At 43.8% G+C, this 20,264-nt stretch overlaps 1 protein-coding gene across 1 annotated transcript in view; it reads left to right on the forward strand.

Annotated features, from left to right (window-relative positions):
* wdr18 (WD repeat domain 18) overlaps positions 1-19,258 on the forward strand; it is a 20,675-nt gene extending 1,417 nt beyond the window's left edge. Inside the window, exons 2-10 of the mRNA XM_085397694.1 lie at positions 482-592; positions 1,980-2,113; positions 2,359-2,500; positions 2,784-2,927; positions 3,021-3,085; positions 4,695-4,819; positions 13,606-13,769; positions 14,540-14,608; positions 19,047-19,258. Of these exons, the coding sequence (XP_085253820.1) occupies positions 482-592; positions 1,980-2,113; positions 2,359-2,500; positions 2,784-2,927; positions 3,021-3,085; positions 4,695-4,819; positions 13,606-13,769; positions 14,540-14,608; positions 19,047-19,175 (1,083 nt within the window). The 3' untranslated portion in view covers positions 19,176-19,258. The remainder of the gene's footprint in view (positions 1-481; positions 593-1,979; positions 2,114-2,358; positions 2,501-2,783; positions 2,928-3,020; positions 3,086-4,694; positions 4,820-13,605; positions 13,770-14,539; positions 14,609-19,046) is intronic.
* The last annotated feature ends 1,006 nt before the right edge of the window (positions 19,259-20,264 follow it).

Here is a 20,264-nt window from a genome sequence, read left to right on the forward strand (position 1 = left end):
TCACACTGCGTTTCCTCTTTTAATTTCCTGTAGCAACTCTGATAGACGTCTTTAAAGAAAATAAAAAGAAATGCTGCTGGAAATGCCCAATCATCAGAAGCACACAAAGCGTCACAATAAAAATGTTTGCTGGGGTTTATGTTTGTTTCTAATGTGACACATCAGAGCTCTGAACTGTATACAGCTCCATGAAGTGTGGTACCTGGATGGCATTACCTTAGGGCAACTGTTGCTGTGATTTGGTGATGTATATAAATAAAATGGTATTGAAGTGAAAATTGAATGTCTGATCATGCTCAGAGCCTAAAGCAGAAAAGAAGATGGGGGGTTAAACACCAAGCTGATGCCCATGTTCTGATATTCATGGTCTCTGATAATCTCTGACTGGGCTTTTTAAATTTTGTTAAGCCAGCGAACAGAGTAAGCCTGGATATGTTGATCTTCCCTCGTAGACACACCCACTTGTTCTTTTGTTGTTCAGGATCAGCTGCAGCAGAAGATCGTGTGTCCCGGTGTGGTCACTTGTCTTTCTGCTTCACCTAATGGACTCTTTCTTGCTGCTGGAGTCGCTGAGGCCATTTACCTGTGGGAGGTGAGTCTATTCAAGCTCCGATTGGCTGAATGTAATTTATTAATTTTTAAGATCCTGTTTAGCCTGTGCTGTACGACTCAATAGGCAGACAGCATGATGCAAATCACAAGTTCTTTCAGTAACTCTACTGATGTGAAGTTACTGTTCAGCAGCATTCATTCATCCTGGTCACACATCAATCAAGCGGTCAGTAAGCAATCTGCCCTTTGATGAATGGGATTTCACCAGTCTGTGACCAAGCTGGTGACCAGTGTGATGAGGAAGTGCCAGGCTGTTGTGGCTCTGTGTGGTTTGTACAGATGCTCGTGAGGCCCCTGATTGTTCAGTTCAGTAAATAAACTGTTAAACATGTCTTGTTTCTTCAGACTTCAATCATCCGATCCAATATATGTTACACAAAAGAGAGTCAATAGCAGCTGTTTAGCATTGGCAGAGAAGATTTGGTTTGTCATGGGTACAGCTCACATAACTGAACTCTGTTGCTCAACCCACGAATACCTTTTCTCTACAAATGTGGCACCATTTAAAAAACAAAACACAGACTTTCCAATATTACAGGAACAGTTGTTACCAAAAAGAAAATATTGACCAAACAAAGTTTAGAATACATCCATCCATCTGTTTCACTCTTATTTAATTTAGTCTTGCTGGGGGAGGAGATTATCTGAGCTATAGGTGACACCAGGTACACATTGACAGGTCTCCAGTTTATCACAGGGTTAACATAGAGACGGATCAGCACTCAGGCTCAGTCAGGACTTGGACTGGGGAAGGAACTCTGAGAACCAGGAGAGAACCCACACAAGAATAAGAAGCACAACTACCCACATTCGTGTGGAGAACAGATTCTCATATTCTTGTGTTCTCTGAAGAACTAACAGATAAAGTTAATCTGAACAAAAAACACGTCTTTAAGCATCTCCAGGTGTTTAACATAAAAGCTCATTATTGACTTACTGACACCACAAAAAGCTGCTTAGATGATGCTGACAGAGGAGTTTAAGAAAGAGCATCACCATCTCAGAGCTCCTCAGCTGTTTCCATCCTGTTCATCAGAGAGGAAACAGTAGAAGCTGAATGCATGGAGGAGGGTTTGGAAAGTGAAATGTGAACACAGGATTGGAGATCAGCTCGTGCTGTGCTAAGACTAACTCACTAAAACTGGTTCATGAGAACATCTGGACCTCCTGCAGGTTCAATGTTAGAATAAAGCTCCAGCAGACATATGGAGGTGATCAGAGGCTGAAGGAGCTGATTGGAATGAGGATTCAAACATTTCAGGAAGAGCTTAGAGAGACAGTTCTTCCTTTTATGTTTTTGTCGTTTTTGGGGGGGGGGGGTTTGTCTCTTTGTTCAGGTTTGTTTACTTTGTTTTCTCACTGATCAGGTGTGCACAGGTAAACTGCTGTCTGTCCTCAGTCGTCACTATCAGGACGTCACCTGTCTGAAGTTCACTGATGACAGCAGCCATTTTGTTTCTGGTGGAAAAGACAACCTGGCTCTGGTGTGGAGTCTGTCAAGGTGAGACATACCTGAAAACACATCTGGAGCGTTCTGTAGCTTTTAATCAGGAGTAAGGTATTTCATGACAAGAAGACTAATGTGAAGTCAGCCAGGAGAGAGGCGCAGTGTCCAGCAGGTGCAGCTTTAGCTGTGTGTGTGTTTTATAAAATTCAGACTTGCCTGGTAAGGTCGGCGCGTCACCTGTGACTCTGAGATGTGCCAGACGGATCTCTGACTCACTTACTCTGTTCACTGTGTTTCAGTGTTGTCCAACTGGATGTAAGCCACGCCCCTGAGCCTCGCCACATCATGTCTCGTCACTCTCTGCCAATCACAGACCTGCACTGCGGCCTGATGGGAGCTCAGGCTCGAGTCGCCACCGCCTCCTTAGACCAGACAGTGAAGGTGAGTTTGTGCACCTCTGCTCATGTCACTCAGCGATCCAGACAGCTGTGACCCAGGTAAAGCGGGCAGCTGATGATCTTCATCTCACCATAATCAAGAACAGGAGTTAGCGTGGTATTGAGGAGGAAGCTTACTTCGTTTAGTTTCTCTAAACAAGTTGGTGTCTTGAAACTGTCTGTGTCTGCAGTTCATGTAGTAATGGGTTAAATCATACCAATCAGAGCTCAGCACAGTAAAATATCAGTCATCACAGTCTTAGGGTTTGTTTCTGCTAATTGTCTAGGTATGGGAGCTGTCCTCAGGCGAGCTACTCCTCTCGATCCTCTTTGATGTGGAGATCATGTCTGTGACCTTTGACCCTGCTGAGTACTTCGTGTTCTGTGGAGGAAGTGATGGAAATATTTTCCAAGTGTCTCTGTGCAGCCAGGTGAGTCTGTCTCATTTTCTCACCCAATCATGTTTTGACTCCTCCCAGCTTTAAGGGGAGATGATAAAGTTTACCTGTTTGAACTGTTTGCAGAGTCTCGGTCGGGAAAAGTCGTTCCAGTCGGATGGCGAGGGGAATCAGGTGTTTAAAGGTCACAGGTGAGACAGCCGCTGGCGTTTGTTTGCAGGAATATGGTCGTGTGTGTGCACGAAAACCAGCTTTCTTTTTTCTTCTTTTCAAAATAAAGTCTCACGCTAGAAGCTTTGATGAACCGTTTTTACCTTTTTGTTTAATAGTGAGAAAAAAACTGTGTGGACATTAAAGCTGGTGGGCCTAAATGTCACGCCACAAGTTCTTAGAATACGAGGGGGAACACGTGTATCAGAAACCCAGGGAGGAGAGACTGAGCGGGTCTTAATCACACGCAGTTTAGTCCCCGAGGAGGAGACCAGGAATAAATAAACACAATTCTTTTGAACAACTTTTGCAATAAGATGTTCTTTGTACATTAAATCCTGCCCAGTGCCGCGATAAAATTGTCCTACAACCTAAGACAAATGTTCCTTATATGTACAAAGAGAGAGGAATTCCTCTTCTGATTTTTGGATCACGCCAGCCTAGTTTCAGGAGGACGAGGAGAAACTCCCATCTCCGTCCTGTCTCTCTATCAGGCTCGTCACATCACAACCCAGCTGCGCTCCGCACTTGAGTCTCTTGCTAGCTGCTACTTCCCTCGTGGCACCGCCCTGTAAACAGACAGACACTGGACAGAAACGTCATCCGTGAAGCTGGCCTGGCTAATGGCCACGGTGACCCTCCCCCAACACGGCTGCACCCGGCAAACAACATTGGAAGCCGTTTCACGTGGCGATCCGGTAGCATGTCCTTCTCTCCCACGCCTGGTCTGTAAAGATTTATATCAGTGGATAGCCCTGGGTCATTTCCTGTTCCTTTTGCAGCAAAAGTCTTGTTCACTGAAAGCAGAGGGTGAAAATCTGTAGAAAGGACGGGATTGTTTCAATGAGTTTAATCTGACACCAACCATTTCTCTGTGGCGGTGACAGGAAGTGCGAGTATTTTCATGTGTGTGGAACAAATTGTGTTTCCGGTACGGTGCGAGGAGCGGCGCTGGTGATCACGTCGAGCGTTTGGAGGTCAGCGAGTCCACCGACAATTAACCTTCATCGTCTGTAACAGTCACGACGTTTAAGCACAAAGTTAGAACAAGTGGGGCGGGGCTTCAGACGGAGTGTGGCTGGGGCCTAATATGAGTAGCAGAAAATTAAGAAACTTCATGTGTTGTACAAACAGTTTTATCTCCATGTTTGAAAATAAATGAATAACGTGTAGACCGTCAACAGGATATGACCATGCCAGGCGACCAGTTCTTTATCACAGCAGAGTATTGTCCACGTTTTCACGGTGCTTTTCGTCAGACTTGTGGGAGTCTGCTTGGGCTGAGGTGTGACATCACGGCGATAAATGGTGGTGGGCTGTCTCTTCATTAATTCCAAGCTCGCCAAGCAGTGGGTGTGGTAGGAAATATGAACGACCATAAACTGAAAACAGGTGTGGGGAAAACGACACGTGTGATGAAGAGCTCTTGTCTCCATCGGTGAAGTAATCCAGATGGTAGTGAATAACACACGTCAGAGGAAGCCCTTCTAACAGGTGTTTACTGTGGATTAACTTCAATGATCAAGGTTCAGGATGATTGTTGATTAGGGTTTATTAACTGTATTGATCGTGGTTGTGTGTTCTCCTCAGGAACATGGTGACGTGTCTCTCAGTGTCGATGGACGGGACTCTGCTGCTGTCAGGGTCACACGATGAAACGGTTAGACTGTGGGACATTCAGAGCAAACAGAGCATCCGCTGCCTCACACACAAAGGTAAGTCCCGCACCGTGTGACATCATCAGGGTTGAGAGTTTTTCTATCTGTGCTGCCTTGCTCAAAAGAAATCTCAGCTTGAGATCTACTTCTGGTTACATGTGGGTCAATGGAAGCTGCACTTTTAAGCTATCACCTCAGGGAGGTGCTGTTTAATTGCCTCCTCCTCAGCTGCTGCTGGGTTATTAATGAGTGGTGACGCTGGCGGCGCTGTCTCTTCCTCTGGTGTCTGCTTGATGATGAGCGGCGGTGTGGTTCTGACAGGAACATGAGAAGGGACCTCCCCGCTGTGATCGTGACTGACATTTTGTAATTAACCAAATCCTCCGCGCCAAATTCGTCTCACTTCAAACGGCCGTCAGCGACCGTAATCCCTGCTTTGGCCGGATGCGCGGCTCACCCTCCCCCCCTCCCGGTCACGTTTCTGCTCACAAAGAGCCAGAGTGAATTTAAAGAGAAAGCTTCATCCTCCATGACGACAACGCCTCAAAAGGATTCATCTCAGCAGAGCAGATTCAGCTCCTCACAAAAAGGCGAGAGGAGGTGCTCGCTCTCAGCCCGTCTGATGGTTTTACCTGACGTGTGCAGAGTCGGACTCATCAGCGTGATGAAACGCCATAGAACATAATTCCTGCCATCTCAAACCTCACCTGCTGCTGAAGAATTTTTAACCTGGCTTCACTAAACATGACCAATGTGCTCCCCTCAGCACTGGTCTATGAGGAAACCAGTGTCAGACAGGTAGCGCTGCAGGTATGTCACAGGTGGAGCAAACCTGAAATAATCTCGGGATTTTGAGTTGAATCCAGGCTGAAGCTGAGCCTTTTTAACTGAGTGAAGTGAAGAACGATCAGTGTGACATCATAGTGATGTCACTGATTACCATGCAGATGTTTGTCTGTAGGCATCATGCTGACGACCTTCACAGAAACCATCGCCCTCTGTTGGGCACAGTCAACGGGCGAGAGGTGGGATGCACCTGGATAGGTTGCTGTCTATCACTTTGTTAAAAATGTAAACTCACATGGCTCCAGGACCCTGGAGCACCCAAGAAGACCACAGGAACAGAAGGCGGTCCTCAGACATTTCCTCGCCATTTTTAATCAGTTATTTTGTTTCATTTGATTATGGTGAGAACAATGATGCGTCACAGGAAGTAGATCATTTGATGGTTGGGTTTGACTGAGGCAAGTCGGTGCAGAAGTCTCGGATCTGAGATGCTGTGATTGGCTCAGCATCACGTGATCCTCAGAGACGTCATTTGAGATCCATCTACAGGTGCTAAGCTCAGAGGAGACGCTGCATCCCATCACTGTTATCGAACACATTGTGTGTGTGCGCGCGATTGATTATCTGAGCTGCTGTGAAATAAACCAAATAAAGTGAGAGGTTCATGAAGAGTTCATGAGAAGCGAGGAGGGGGAGGTGTGCATCAGTCCGAGTTCTCCTGCCTCCTCCGCCGTTTCTCAGCGTGTCAGATCTGCGACTGTTATAAAGAAACATCCATCTGACAGCAGAGCACCGCTCCTGCAGGCGACGAGGCGAGACCACCTCTCTCTGCTGCCGCCACCTCATCTCAGGACTCATTACCCCGAGAGGCTGCGGGGAAACACTGACAGCTCTGAGGGCCCCTGAACACATCGTACTAGAATAAAAAACACAGTGACACTTGAACACACCATGCTGCATTGAACCGTACACCTGAGCGTGACAGCATTTTCTGACAAACATCAGTGGCTCAGTTGAGTTGTCTTCTGCTCGGACTTTTCAGTACAAAGTTTCACTCCTCGGGGATTTTATTTATGATGTAAGAGCAAGGACACCCTTCCGAGAGAAACCCTTAAACGATGTGTTAAAACGGAGCCTGCGGGTCCCCTAGAGATTTACAGTTTTTAATTAAATAACTGACCATCAGCACCAGTTATTATTATCATTCCACCTAAATTTTGATGGCTCAGTTGAGTTGTCTTTGTGGCGTTCCTGCAAACTGCAGGTTTTCTTTAAATTTTTTCAACTATTAAACATGAAGCTGCCAACTCCATGGCGTGGCAAGCTGTCCATTCATGTGGCTGTAGGTTACTGTTGTAGTCGCCAGGTATTTCCTAATGTCATAGATCAGCTGTTTGGACGGTGTCCTTGGTGTGACGCGTCAGAGTCGCTTCCTGATGTGTTCTCTAATTGAGCTGCTGGATTTTTGTTGTTCAACTAAAAAGGAACTTTTGGGAAGAGCTGGTGGGTGGGATTAGTGTGATGGCCATACAGGAAGGCTATTGCGAGGCAGCCCATCTGCAGTGCTGACATTTAACTGCTGCTTTTACCTCCCAGAGATTCATCTTCACTACAATCCTGAGACTTTTTGCTGAGACAAATCATCAGCAGCTGAATTATGATCAGAGTCTGTAAGAGAACCACAGACAGGAAGCTGACTCGCAGAAGAAAGGAATTATCACAATAGAGATAAGATAAATGATTTCTGTGACATCGCAAAACATGGAAACTTTCATTTCAGCAGCCCACATTTGCCTGACAGTTTCAATGATTCTCTTTTATGTTTGATAGTATTAAATTAAATGCAATGATCTCAGGAGTATCTCAGTAAACAAACGGCATTCAATGAAAACTTGATGAAGACTCACCACCTGCAGTTATCAGTGCTACTGATGGGGGGGCGCTGTGCTCAGATGAAAGAATCTGACAGTTTTTAAGATGAGCTAAATTATGTTAGCAACTAATCTGCATACTTGCGTTACATTAACATCCACACTCAGTAAAATTAGGCTTTGGTAAAGCTTTGACAGGTGGCTAGCTGTCTGCAATCAAAGAGGCCATGCCCCCAATAATGCAAACAGTTGTTTTCTAAAAACATTCTTCACCTGTACAGTTGTTGTGAAAAGAGAAATTATCTTTAGAGGCTAAACCAGTTTTTCTATCTGGTTGTAAACTTGTTAATTTTAACATAGAGATAGATTCACTGCTGCCTCTGCTGGACGGTAGATGAACTGCAGATTTATGGTATAAAAAAACCCCAAAAAACTTTCCTTCAGCTCATGAAGCAGTTGATGTGATAAGTGTCTTTCATAGGTTTGTTTAGTGCAGGGGTCTCAAAGTGGCGGCCCGGGGGCTGCCACTTTGTATTGTTGAATACAAACAAAATGATAGCAGAAGTGCTGCCATGTGTGTGGCCAGAAAGAGAGGACCAATGTGTTTATTTGGTAGTTAAATGAAAGGCTTCAGTTAGTTAAGAGGGAGTAAAAAAATTGTGTTGTTATACAGTATTTGAAATAAAAAACAAACAAAACATTTTCTGAAATATTTGTGGATTTGTTTCTTGTTTGGTTTTTTGTACTACTTGAACACTAAAGTGGCCCTCCAATGAGATGACAGTGCCAGGATTGGCCCATGGCTCATTTAAGTTTGAGACCCCTGGTTTAGTGGAATATCGATAAAACATCCAGGTGAGAGGCTCCGAACCAGCTGAGGGTGTTTCCTCAGAGTGTCTGCAGTGTGTTGGCAGCCCTTCAGCCTCTAACACACTCAGCCTGATTTATCTGTCGTTCTGGACCACATTTGGACCATTAGTGTAATTCCAGCAGCCGGAGCCAAGCAGACGATCAATATGTGTAATTGAGTGGGGGATAATTAGCCCGTTTCTATTAGCACAACAAGCAGGAATTCTGCTCGGACTTTTCAGTATAAACCTCCTGAGTTTCACTGCTCGGGGATTTTATTTATGATGTAAGAGTGAGGACATCCTTCTGAGAGAAACCCTTAAACTATGTGTTAAAACAGAGCCTGCGGGTCCCCTAGAGATTTACAGTTTTTAATGAAATAACTGAGCATCAGCACCAGTTATTCTTATTATCATTCCACCTACATTTTGATGTTTAACTTTCCCTCAGCTTTGAACCCCCCTTTGCCTTTATTTTACTGGGAGGACATCTCAGATAAAAACCCTTTCTTTATCATAGACACGTCATTCAAAGTTTAAATGACTAACAGGTGTTACAGGAAGTGTGCTAGACTTTTTAAAACTCATCAGGGACTGTAAGTGATGCCAGTTTTTATGGCTTTTTAAAATAAAATCTCATAAATATCAGAATGACCCTTCAGTAAATGGCAGCAGTCATGCAGAGACTCAGTGGTAGACACACACATTTACTTTGTTTCACCTTGAATCATTGTATCATTGACTTTCATATAAAAGCTCAAAAATATTTAAGCTGCTTTTTAAGGTTTATAAACACTTTCATTTTGAAATCTATGTCTGAGCTTCTTTCAGCTCACCTGCAAGGTGACCTGGCGGTCATTATGTTTTGCTGGTGGAGTTTCTCACCCTGAGCATAGTCTCTCAGGGATTGGTTTTATTGAGGAGCGGCAGCTTAGTTGAAATCAGATGAGCTATCAGCTGCATCTGACCGAGGCACTGACATGCCTGGGGACTGACCCCCAGGTCAGACTGCAGGTATAAACCTGGTTCAGCAACTGCTTTTATACTTATTGATCTGGTGTTGGAATCGCCTGCTCTGGCTGATCGATGAGCCAGAGCAGTGTTTGAAAGTATTTTGATCACAAACTTTAGAGTATTAAACATTTAGCGTCATGCTAACCTAGGAGCCAATCAAACAGCTTATTCCATATTTTAAATTGGCACATTATGTGTCTGGTGCTCTAGGTCAAAGATGAAGCTGCTGGCTCTCAGGAGTGGAGCTGTAATGTGTGAGGCTGTAGAAGTTTAACCTGCAGGCAAAAGCGTCTTGAACTTTATTTTTGAACATCTGAAGCTGGGGCAGCATGCTGCATGCATCAGAGTTTAAGGAGGTGGACAATGGAAAAGTTGATGGATGGCGGGATGGATGGGTGGGTAGATTTCAGAATTGCTAAGCATAAGATTTGCTCTGGTGGGGAGGGGGCGTGGTGGGCGTGGCTCAACTCCTCATGGGAAACCTTCAGGTGAACAGACTCTGAGTCGTGGTCACACGGCCGTGGTCTTCAGTCTGCTGTAAACTGTTTTCTGAGCAGATAAAACATCTTCAGCAGCTGCTGCAGTCGGACCAGTTTCACATTAACCTTTGAAAGACGCTGCCGCCAGCTGGTCTCACAGCGAGGAGCACGGTGAAGCGGCTGCTAGAGGTGAAGCTGCTACCTGAGTACAGGTAATAAAAAAAGCTGTTTAGAGTGAACAGGTGAGGTCAGCTCGCTTGTTTCGTTCTGTGTGTAAATGAGCCACTTCCTGTTTCGGGGCTCAGGCGTGTCAGTCAGCTCAGATGCTTTGTCGTCTCCCGAGCGATTTGTCATCCTTCAGACTCTTAAACAGATCCTCGAGCTAATCTCAGGGAAATTAATTTTAAAAGTCCCCAGACAGGAAGTTAGAGTGACAGTGAGCTGAGGCGCTGAAGGCGGAGTGAATACAGAGCGGTGAGGTGGAGGTGCAGACGGCTGTTATAGAGGGCTGTTATGGAGGGCTGAAGGTGGAGGCAGATGCAGTAAATCCGCTCCCACGCGCTGCGGTTTGGAGCTTCTGTTGGCGTGAAATGAGTCTGGCAGCGTGTCAGCGTGGCGGCAGATTTACTGATGGAGCACGCCTCGCTCAGAGCCGCTCCTTTTGATTGGCTGCAAGTGAAGGAAGCAGAGGAGATTAAAGGTGCCATTCCAATTCCTGTGTTTGTCCTGACCTGATTGGCTGTTGCAGCTGATGGACAAGCGTTGATGACAGGTTGATGAGTTGCAGTGGGACAGTTTCTCAGAGGACCTGTGGTCACCGTGGTTACAGATGGCACTTTAAACTTGTTCTCTCACTCTCTCTCACGCACACACACAGTGTCCTTGTCTCAATCAGCAGCCAGAGGAATCTTCAATAGGTGGAGGAGAGCCACCATGGACCTTGTTATTTAACCTTTGACCGCTGAATGTTTTGACCTCAGTTGTTTTTGCCAGTGATGATGATTGGATTATTTAACTGCTTCACGGCGGGCCCTGACTGGACATTGGTCTGGAATATTCCATGATTTTCATTCATCTGCGCCACATTTCAGAGACATTTACGACTGACAGAACGCGCTCGGGTTAATCACACGCAGATCCTCCTGTTTCCATTCTTCCCACAAAAACACCTGAACGTGTTTGTGCAGACCGCAGCTGTCTGAGGGACTGACACAGCGATCGCGGCAAAATTAGCCGAGGTCTGAAAACTTGAGGTCAGACATGCCTGACAGAGAACCTGTCACAGGTAGCGTTCATCAGGACCAAACACATCAGTGGTGTGATTTACCTGGTGCTAATCCGAATCGTGATGAATTTCGGGATCTTAATAATCCCGTCTGCTTCATGAGTCTCATTGATAAATGATCATGTAGGTCATGTGGCCTGGCAGCTTTTAGGAACAAAGTGAGCTTGCCCCTGCTGCAGAGCGCAGAAGCAGTCATGTGTTATTGAGGTGATCGCCATCTGTTGATGTCCATCAGCTCCTCCTAATGTGACTTGAGTGCAGCAGCTTGAATATTTTACTGATGAACCAGAAGAACTTTAATATTTCACACGAGTTTCTCTGAATGTCCTTCACAAACTCAGACACTTTGCTCTATTTTCAGTTTTTAATACTCTTCATTTGTAGAACACCAAATCAAAGGCACCTGTGATGGAAACGTCAAGTGACAGTGGACAGCTTCTTCTCCTCCTCCTCCTTTCTCATGCTCCCTTCAGGGAAGGATGGTCTGCCTCCATCTTCCCTCTCCAGCATCCTCTTCTGTCACACGGGCCAAGGCCTTTGTGACAGAAGAGGTTTGTTTGGGTGTGATCAAAAACTGATGGTCGTCAGTACGTATTGGTTATGGGTCAACACATGTTGATATTGTGTTAGTCCCAGAGGAGCTGACATACAGTATGCAATCAGGTGGTGGAGGTGAAGTCCTGGTCTGTCAATGAGGCTGTGTGTAAAAGTTTAAGCTAACTTCAGGCAGGCACATCTGATGAGGTTGATGTAATGAATGTTTGATGGTCAGATGGTCAGGTCAGGCCCACTCGTCTCTTCTTGTTCTGTTCTGGTGCTCGAGAGAGGTTCTGTCAGTGTGCCGAATGAGGAAACACTGCAGGACAATTAAGGTTTTATCAGCCGAAGGAGCTGCTGAGGGCAGACCAACGAACATCAGTAGATAAGAACTGAGCATGTGCAGGAAACCAACAGTGCGTTTTTGTTTATGTTGAAGCACAGTACGTATTACTCCGCGAGGCTCCTGCCTACGATAGCCGTAATGCTCCGACAATCCATCAAGCAGTGCGACTTCGTAGCTTAGCAAAGTCGTACTAAAACATTTGACAGATTTTTGAGCGCCGTGTACCACAGAAAATCGTTTTGAGGTCAGTAAACACAACCAGAATTCATACGAGGGCACACGGGATTATAAGGGGCACTGGCGATTTTCAGAAAAATCAAAGGATTGATTTCAAGTGTGCCATATTTTCCAAAAAACACGGTAATAACGACGGCCTGCTTGCATGCTCTACCAAAAATAGTACTTTGTTGTTTATCTGACGGACAAAAGCTAAACCAGTGGTGTGGAACGTTCCACACCACTGAAGTTGCAGCATTTTTACAAACCAATTCTGTTTCATCTGTTTCATTCAACGATCCACTTTCGCCCTTCTCATTCTCTGTTGCCGGCACGCTTTTTCCGCCATGTGCGTATGAAAACAAAGGCACTGCGCATGGGCTTTTTACCCATATTCTATCGTGATATTTCATTTTCTTATCGTTGCCCGACATTTTATTATATTACCGTGAACGGTATGATATGGTCCAGCCCTAGTTGTTACCTTATGTCTGCCGCTAGGGGTCACCTTTTTTGTTTTATGGTATGGTGTGTTTATGTGAATGTATTTAAGGTAGATACACATAATTAGCTCCAGGTGTTGTTATTCGGAAGGAGCAAACAGATTGTGACGCTGTTATGATAAATGATGTTGGATAAAGAGAACTGTGGAACAACAAATACAACTGCTGGAAGTGGAATAACAGCGGCATCGCGTCACTCCCGCCAACGAAAACCTCAATGGCTTCAAGTGTAGGCTTGGCCTCTGCAGACGTGTAATACAACCAACGCACCAAAAAATGTTAAAGGTTACAAAACAAGTAAGCAAAAAACCCTAATTTTGTTTCACCTAAGTGGCTTTTTAATCTGCAGCCTGTCATCATTTGCATGTTTCAGGTCGGTACAGTTTCAGCCTGGTTACATGACATCACTGACTTGCTTCCTGTTTCATCTAAGAGACTGATATGTTCTTGAAAGCCAAGTTGACAGGAAGTGATGTAAACATGGACTTCAATGTTATTCAAAAACAAACAGCTTTATTTAAACAACACCGTGGAGCTATCACGAAAGAAGAAGAAACAGTTTTGACCTTCAGGAGCTCCCTACATCATCTTTATCACCCCAGCGGGGCGGAGCCTATCCCAGCTGCCATGGGGCAAGAGGCGACATTCACCCTGGACATGTCGCCTTTTACACCCGTGAATCACAGAGGAAACTCACATGCACTCATCACCTTAGGGGTCATTGTCATTCAGCTAATGTCTCTGGTCAGTTGGCCCCTGATTGGCCGGTTCCTGTTCATACCTATGACCTAATGGTTAATGAGCTGATGATGTCATGAGCGATGTGGGGTTAGCAGAGGATCATGCGTGTCGTGGAATTTACACAGGAAGCAAAATTTCTTCTGTAGTGATTATGTCTCTCCATCCACAAACGACACTTCCTGAGCACCACGACATCACTTCCTGTTTGTGTGTTTAGGGCCAGTGACAAACGCCATCATCACGCCAGCTCCCGCTAACATGTTCCTGCCTGACAGTCGGCCCACCGTCCCTCTGCCACGCTTCAGCCGACACCTGCATGCCTCCGAGAGCGACAGCGGTGAGCCGGGGGAGGTGTGTGTCCGCCTCAGGCTCCACACACAGGTGAGTGCTGCCTTTCTTCCTTGTGTCTTCCATAATTGAGCTTCCTGTTTACGGAAGTAAAAACCAAATGAATGTCTGAGCAGTTTATTTTCATAGATGGGAGCCACAACAACAAGAAATTCTGACAAGACAGGGTAGAAATGAAAACACACACACAGGTGAACGAAGGAGCTGTGCAGGTGAAGGCTGAACGTAAAGATGGAAAGATCAAACACAATTTGAGGAAACGTTTAAATAAAACATGAAGCTGCAGCTCAAACACATCGATCCCTCTGAAGGAGGAAGGTGACATAGACACGCACAAATGCATACACAATGAGAGGGAAACTTTCATAAGCAGCCTCAGAGCAGTTTATGCTAATGAGGCTGAGACACGCGCACACACACACACACACACACTCTCTGCTGTAATGACGATGAGTTTGAAAAATGCGTGTGTTTGCTCAGTGGGTAAGCAATAATATCAATATTTACAGCTTTGATTGCCTGACAGGTCAGAGTGCTCTGTCACCAGCGTGCCTGCTAACATCGTCAGTCCTGTTTGGAGTGTTTAACATCGTTTAATTGATCAGCTCTCAAGACATAAAATTTTTAGATGTCTTCATCATTATCACCAGATTCACACAGCAGTGCTACATTTTATTGCTAAATTATTTTTGTAATTATGGTGGAAGATTTCAGTTTTATTTTGAAGTGACAATCTGCACATCTCACTTAAAGCTGATACATCGCAGGTTTTACTTTGAAGAGGTCTGCCCGTTTGTTTACAGGAGGAGGAGGAAACGTACCTGCAGAAAGCCGACACGCTGAACTCGCTGATGAACGCCGTGACTGACAAGGTGAGAGGGGGCGAGGTTTCGTCGAGTGTTGGTTTGCATCCTCTGACAATCCCACAGTTTAACTGGCCAAGGGTCAGAGACAAACTGACTGTGAGCCTGACATTCCTGTCAGTCTTATTGATTATTGATAGCAATGGTGGTCGGAGATGGTGTGAAGAAGGCAGCTCTATTGGTCAGCCCTGTGTGTGTCTGGAGCGTGGGGTCAAAGTTCAGACTCTGAGACTGCCTCAGTTCAATTGAGTTTTATTTATACAGCGCCAAATCACAACAACACTCACCTCAAGGTAGTGGTCGGCGATATGAGGAAAATCTTATTTGCACGATATATATCATGATATGTTTAAATAACCTACAAAAACAAATGTTCTTATCAACCATATAGTGCCTAACACTGCATCGGTACACTCATTCAAATCGACAATTCAGTGGTTTCATATTTTCATTCATATTTTTTGTATTAAAATGTTTTATTTAACTATGTTTTTTAACAATCCGTTATACACAGAGGTTTTTAACAGATGACAATCCTGTGACAGTTAAGTCTCTTTCGGTGGTCAACACTAGACCTTTTAACAAACAAACGCAAGATCACAGCAACAAAAACATCAAACAAGAATTCACGAGTAAAAATAAAACAAACTTCTGTGCTTATAACATTTAAAATTTGTAAAATAAAAAATATAATGATCAACAGAAACAAAAGTCTAGACAGTCAGTATAAAAACGACTGACCAAGAGCAATTACAGGTATCAAAGCTGGTTTTCTTTGTGTGTGCACAGTTTAAAACAGTCTTCATTTTGGACTACACTGGGTTTTGTAGTGTTTTTCATGCTGATTTCAAATCTGTGTTTAGGTTTTCCGTAGCACGTACAGTTTTTGTGATAATGCTAGTTATATATTGCATAATAGTTGGTATAATTAGCCTAAGCATGTAACCAGATTTAACGACAGTTCCCTGTGTTTTATGTTACATACGGCATTAATTGCAATTGATTTCAGTTGTTACCGTGCCTAGATTGTATTAATCATCCAGACAGTTGCTCTTATGTGTGTGGTTCATTCAAGACAAAAGCATGTCTCCCGATTACTATAGACCTTAAGAAGATGTACAAATTGTACTTTGGCTGCCCTCTGGGTGACCAGGATAAATCTTGGGCTCAACATGTCATCTGCAACAGTTGTTCCAATGGACTGCAGCACTGGCTAAATCTGTGAAAATCAGCAATGCCATTTGCAATCCCGATGGTGTGGCAGGAACCACGAGATCATCTCAACAATTGCTATTTTTGCCACGTGAATACAACAGCATTCTCATTCAAAAATAAGCACAAAGTTGTCTACACCAGCCTGGATTCTGCAATAAGGCCTGTTCCTGTGCTGCCACATGATGGATTCGCTTCTGTAGAAGGTGACGAGGAAACGGTCAAGGTGCCTCTGGTTACAATCTAGAGCCATCAGATCTGTTCTGGCTGATGAAGATTCAGAACCAAACAAGCAGAGCTAAACTATCTCGTTCGTGATCTAAATCTATCGAAAGACAAAGCAGAACTTCTTGCTTCGAAGCTTAAGCAGAAGCATTTGTTTGCCAAGGGTGTTACTGTAACTCACTACAATCATAGTTGAAGTCATAACTTGACAGCGTTCTTCACAACTGACGGCTCAATGTGCCATTGTCATGACATCAACAGACTCTTCAGCATGTTCCAACTAAATGGTGTCTTTTCATTCTTTACAAAAATGCTCGAAGGCACTCCTACTCCATAACGGAAATGCCAAACCAAGTGTGCCGATTGCCCATTCTGTTCATCTAAGGGAGTCCTATGACAACATGAAGACACTGCTTGAATCATTTGGGTATAAAACTCATTAGTGGAACATCATCGGTGGTGATCTGAAGGTGATTGGTATGTTGACGGGAATGCGAGGAGGATTCACCAAATACTGCTGTTTCCTGTGCCTGTGGGACAGCCGATCTACTGCGGAACATTATGTCAAGGGTGACTGGCAGCCACGAGATGCCTATGAGCCAGGAAAAAGCAGTATCGAGTTTCTGCCTCTGGTTGAGCCGTGTAAAATATTTTTGCCGCTTCTCCATATCAAGCTAGGCTTGATGAAGAATCATGTTGAGGCCATAGGCAAAGGGAATTCATGCAGTTTTCAGTACCCCACTGAAAGGTTTCCAAACATAAGCGGTGTAAAAATGAATGAAGGTTTATTTATAGGTCCACAGATCAAGTTCATTTTGCAGAATGAAGGCTTCAAACAATCTCTCTCAACAGCCGAGTTCAAAGCTTGGGAGGAATTGAAGTGGCTCTGCAAAAGCTTTCTGGGCATCCACAAGTTTTCTGCATACATGGAAGGAGTTCAGCTTCTGCTTGATTCCTACCAGAAACTGGGCTGTCGCATGTCATTGAAAATAAATACACTTCCTGCACTCAGGCCTCGAGTTCTTTCCAGAAAATCTTGGCATGGTGAGTGATGAACAGGGAGAGCATTTTCATCAGGACATGCAGTTAATGGAACGTCGCTACTAAGGTTTCTGGAATGAGAGCATGATGGCTGACTACTGCTGGACGCTGTACCCTGACAATCCAGACACAGTGTGCACAAGAAAATCATATGCTAAGGATTTTTTGAAGAAACAGTGGTAGCTGACTGCCACTGATCATCATATCTATGCCACAGTGCGTGCCTGACTGAAAATATTGAAACAGTTGCTTGATTGGTGCCTGTTTAATAAAAACTGTGAAGGTCCATTGCAAACTAATATTACTCATAATTCAAAATTATCTGGCTGATGTAACTGAAAAAAATTTGAAAGCAGACCTGAAATCAGCATGAAAAAACAGTTTAGAAAAGTGTTTTGTGGTTTCTGATGATTGCAAAAAAAAAAAAAGAAATAAAATTGTTGACCTGTGTAGTTTTACGGCATGTTTTTGCAAATTACTGCATTTTGTGCAGCATTGTCCTTGTGAAATCCAAATGACAGCGAGTCTGAAACTCCAGCTGTCGCTATATTTTTCCCTGTCTGGTAGTATATTAATGCGCATGCTCAGCCCAGTGTGGCAGGTAGAAAATTTTGGGGTGGGGTGGGGGTTAATGATGCATTGGCAGCGTGTGTGAGGAAAAAAATCTCAGTGAATTATATGCAGACAGCTTAATATTGCCGTGGCAATTTATACTCAATGGTTACAATAAAGCCGCTTTAACCATTGTATGTGGAAAAACGTGATATATTGCACACCCCTACCTCATGGTGCTTTATATTGTAACGTAAAGACCCTACTATAATTTAAAGAAAACCGAATACCCCACCAATCATATTGACCCCCTATGAGCAAGTGCTTTGGTGACAGTGGGAAGGAAAAACTCTGTTTTAAAGAGAAGGAACCTCCAGCAGAACCAGGCTCAAGCTGGCGTGGACATCTGCTGCAACCGGTTGAGGTGAGGGGAGGAGACAGGACAAAGACACACTGTGGAAGAGAGCCAGAGATTAATTATAACTAATGGTTTGATGCAGAGAGGTGTATAAACACCTAATTCAGCCCTAACTATATGCTTTAGGAAAAAGAAAAGTTTGAAGCCTAATCCTATAAGTAGAGATAGTGTGTCTCTCCTGAATCCAAACTGGAAGCTGGTTCCATAGAAGAAGGGCTTGAAAACTAAAGGCTCTGCTTCCCAGTCTACTTTTAAATACTCTAGGAACAGCAAGTAATATGAAGATCAATTAGGGTCCAGCTCAACCCAGCCAATCAGATAACAGTATTTACTGTTTGCTGGGTAAATATTTTCCCACCTTAGTCCATCATAGGATGATCAGAAATCATGTTTCTTACCTGTTGGCTGGTGTCTGTGGCATCCCTGGAAGAAGTCGTGGTCATCTTTAACCAAAATGCTAATTTTTAGCTTGTAACCAACGTGACACAGCAGCTGTCAATCATTAGCACTTTGAAGCTTCGTTATGAGCGTGTCTGCTGCCAACGTCATCGTGTTTTCAACCCAAATGTGGTGATTAATGGGAGGTTCTGACTGTGACAGACTGGTTCACAACCTGTCAATTACAAGTCATCAGCCAACGAGTGTACAGCAAAAACCCTCCATTTTGAAAGAGTTACAAATTAAACTTGATTGAAACTTGATGTCAGGACTGAGTCTTTTTAGAACCACAACTTTCACCCCCTAGTGAGTGGCCGCTAGAAAGAAAGCATGTTGAAGTTACAGTTACTGTTGGTACTGTTGATGATCATAATAGGGGCAAACACCTAGCGGCAGGATCATCTGGTGCAGAACCAGTCATGTATTGTATTTAAAGGGACGGGAAAAAAGTGATTTTGGTGAGCTCGTTGAGCAGAGGGACGATGTTTGGAGACAGATGACAGAGATTGTTTTGTTTTTTTTCTGTGATGTGTAATTGCTTGTTTTTGTTTGTGTTTTCAGTCGGTGTTTGGTGATTGCGAGAACACGAAGGTTAGAATCGCTGAGCTCGAAGAAGAAGTTCAGACTCTGAAAAAAATGAACAAAGATTTGTACGACTTCTCCAGCCAGCTGCTCACCAAACCAACATAAGTGCACTCACACACACAAACACACACTGTGATGGGTTTTTTGTTTATTTGTTTTTCTACAAAATAAAAGTTTTTGGAAAACTTCCTGTGTGTGAGCCTACTATTCCTTCTGGGTGATTTTGGGTCACGTGCCGAGACCGATTCAGGTGACTTCCAGACTTTGAACCTTTAAAATGTTGTTTAACAGTCATTGACATGGGTGGATCTGTCTGTGAACACGAAATGTAATCAGATTACCTTTAGATTACACTTGTTACTTTCAGCAGCTGCTTCGTTAAACTCGTCTGGTTTAGAAAGTCATTTCAGCTATCCATTTTTACTGAGATATTCACACGAAGATCCAACATTTGTCCATCATAGTGACCAATAATCATTCACTGATCAGCCTGATAAATGACTGATCACAGGGATGTAAATGGGGAATCTGCAGTAAATGTAATCAGATTACATTTCCAGAGCTCTCCGTTACAAAGATGGAGAGTCAGGCTTAAGAAACTCAGAGTTTTAGCTGATCCAGCTTCCTGGATCAGGGTCCAGGTCCTGAAAACCAGAGAAGAATTAAATTTCAGGTTCCACTTTGTCCACATCTGTACAAAGGTGTGCAGCAGCTTTTCCAGGTGAATTACTTTGTACACACATCAACACACAAAAACACAATCGTCCAGACAAGGAAACCCCAGAAAGTAAATGTTTTTGTGTTTTCAGTAGGAGACAGGCGTGTTTTCCTTCCTGTAATCAGGTGTTTGAAGATGTGACACAGTTTAACTTGTTTTATAATCTCATGTTTTTACTACTCTCTTTTTTAAAGTGAAGATTTGAATATCAACAAACTGTATTCAAACATTTCATTTGTGTTCATAGTTAAACTGGCACGCTGCATTTGAGCCTTTCAACCTTTATTTAAACCAGCAGTGACAGGTGTTCACATAAAAAGAGCCCAGATGTCAAACTATAAATATAAACTAACATGAGGGGAAAAAACACATTATAAAAATTGAAAACTGGATTAAAGTCGGAGATTAAAGGTCATGTGAAGGTGGAAGAAAACTGTCAGTTCAAACAGGAAAACCACAAAAACCTTTTTTTACAT

The sequence above is a fragment of the Rhamphochromis longiceps genome, linkage group LG23 (genome assembly GCF_057381845.1).
Source record: "Rhamphochromis longiceps isolate RC_006_pf linkage group LG23, R_longiceps_female_GT1.1, whole genome shotgun sequence".
Lineage (NCBI taxonomy): Eukaryota > Metazoa > Chordata > Actinopteri > Cichliformes > Cichlidae > Rhamphochromis > Rhamphochromis longiceps.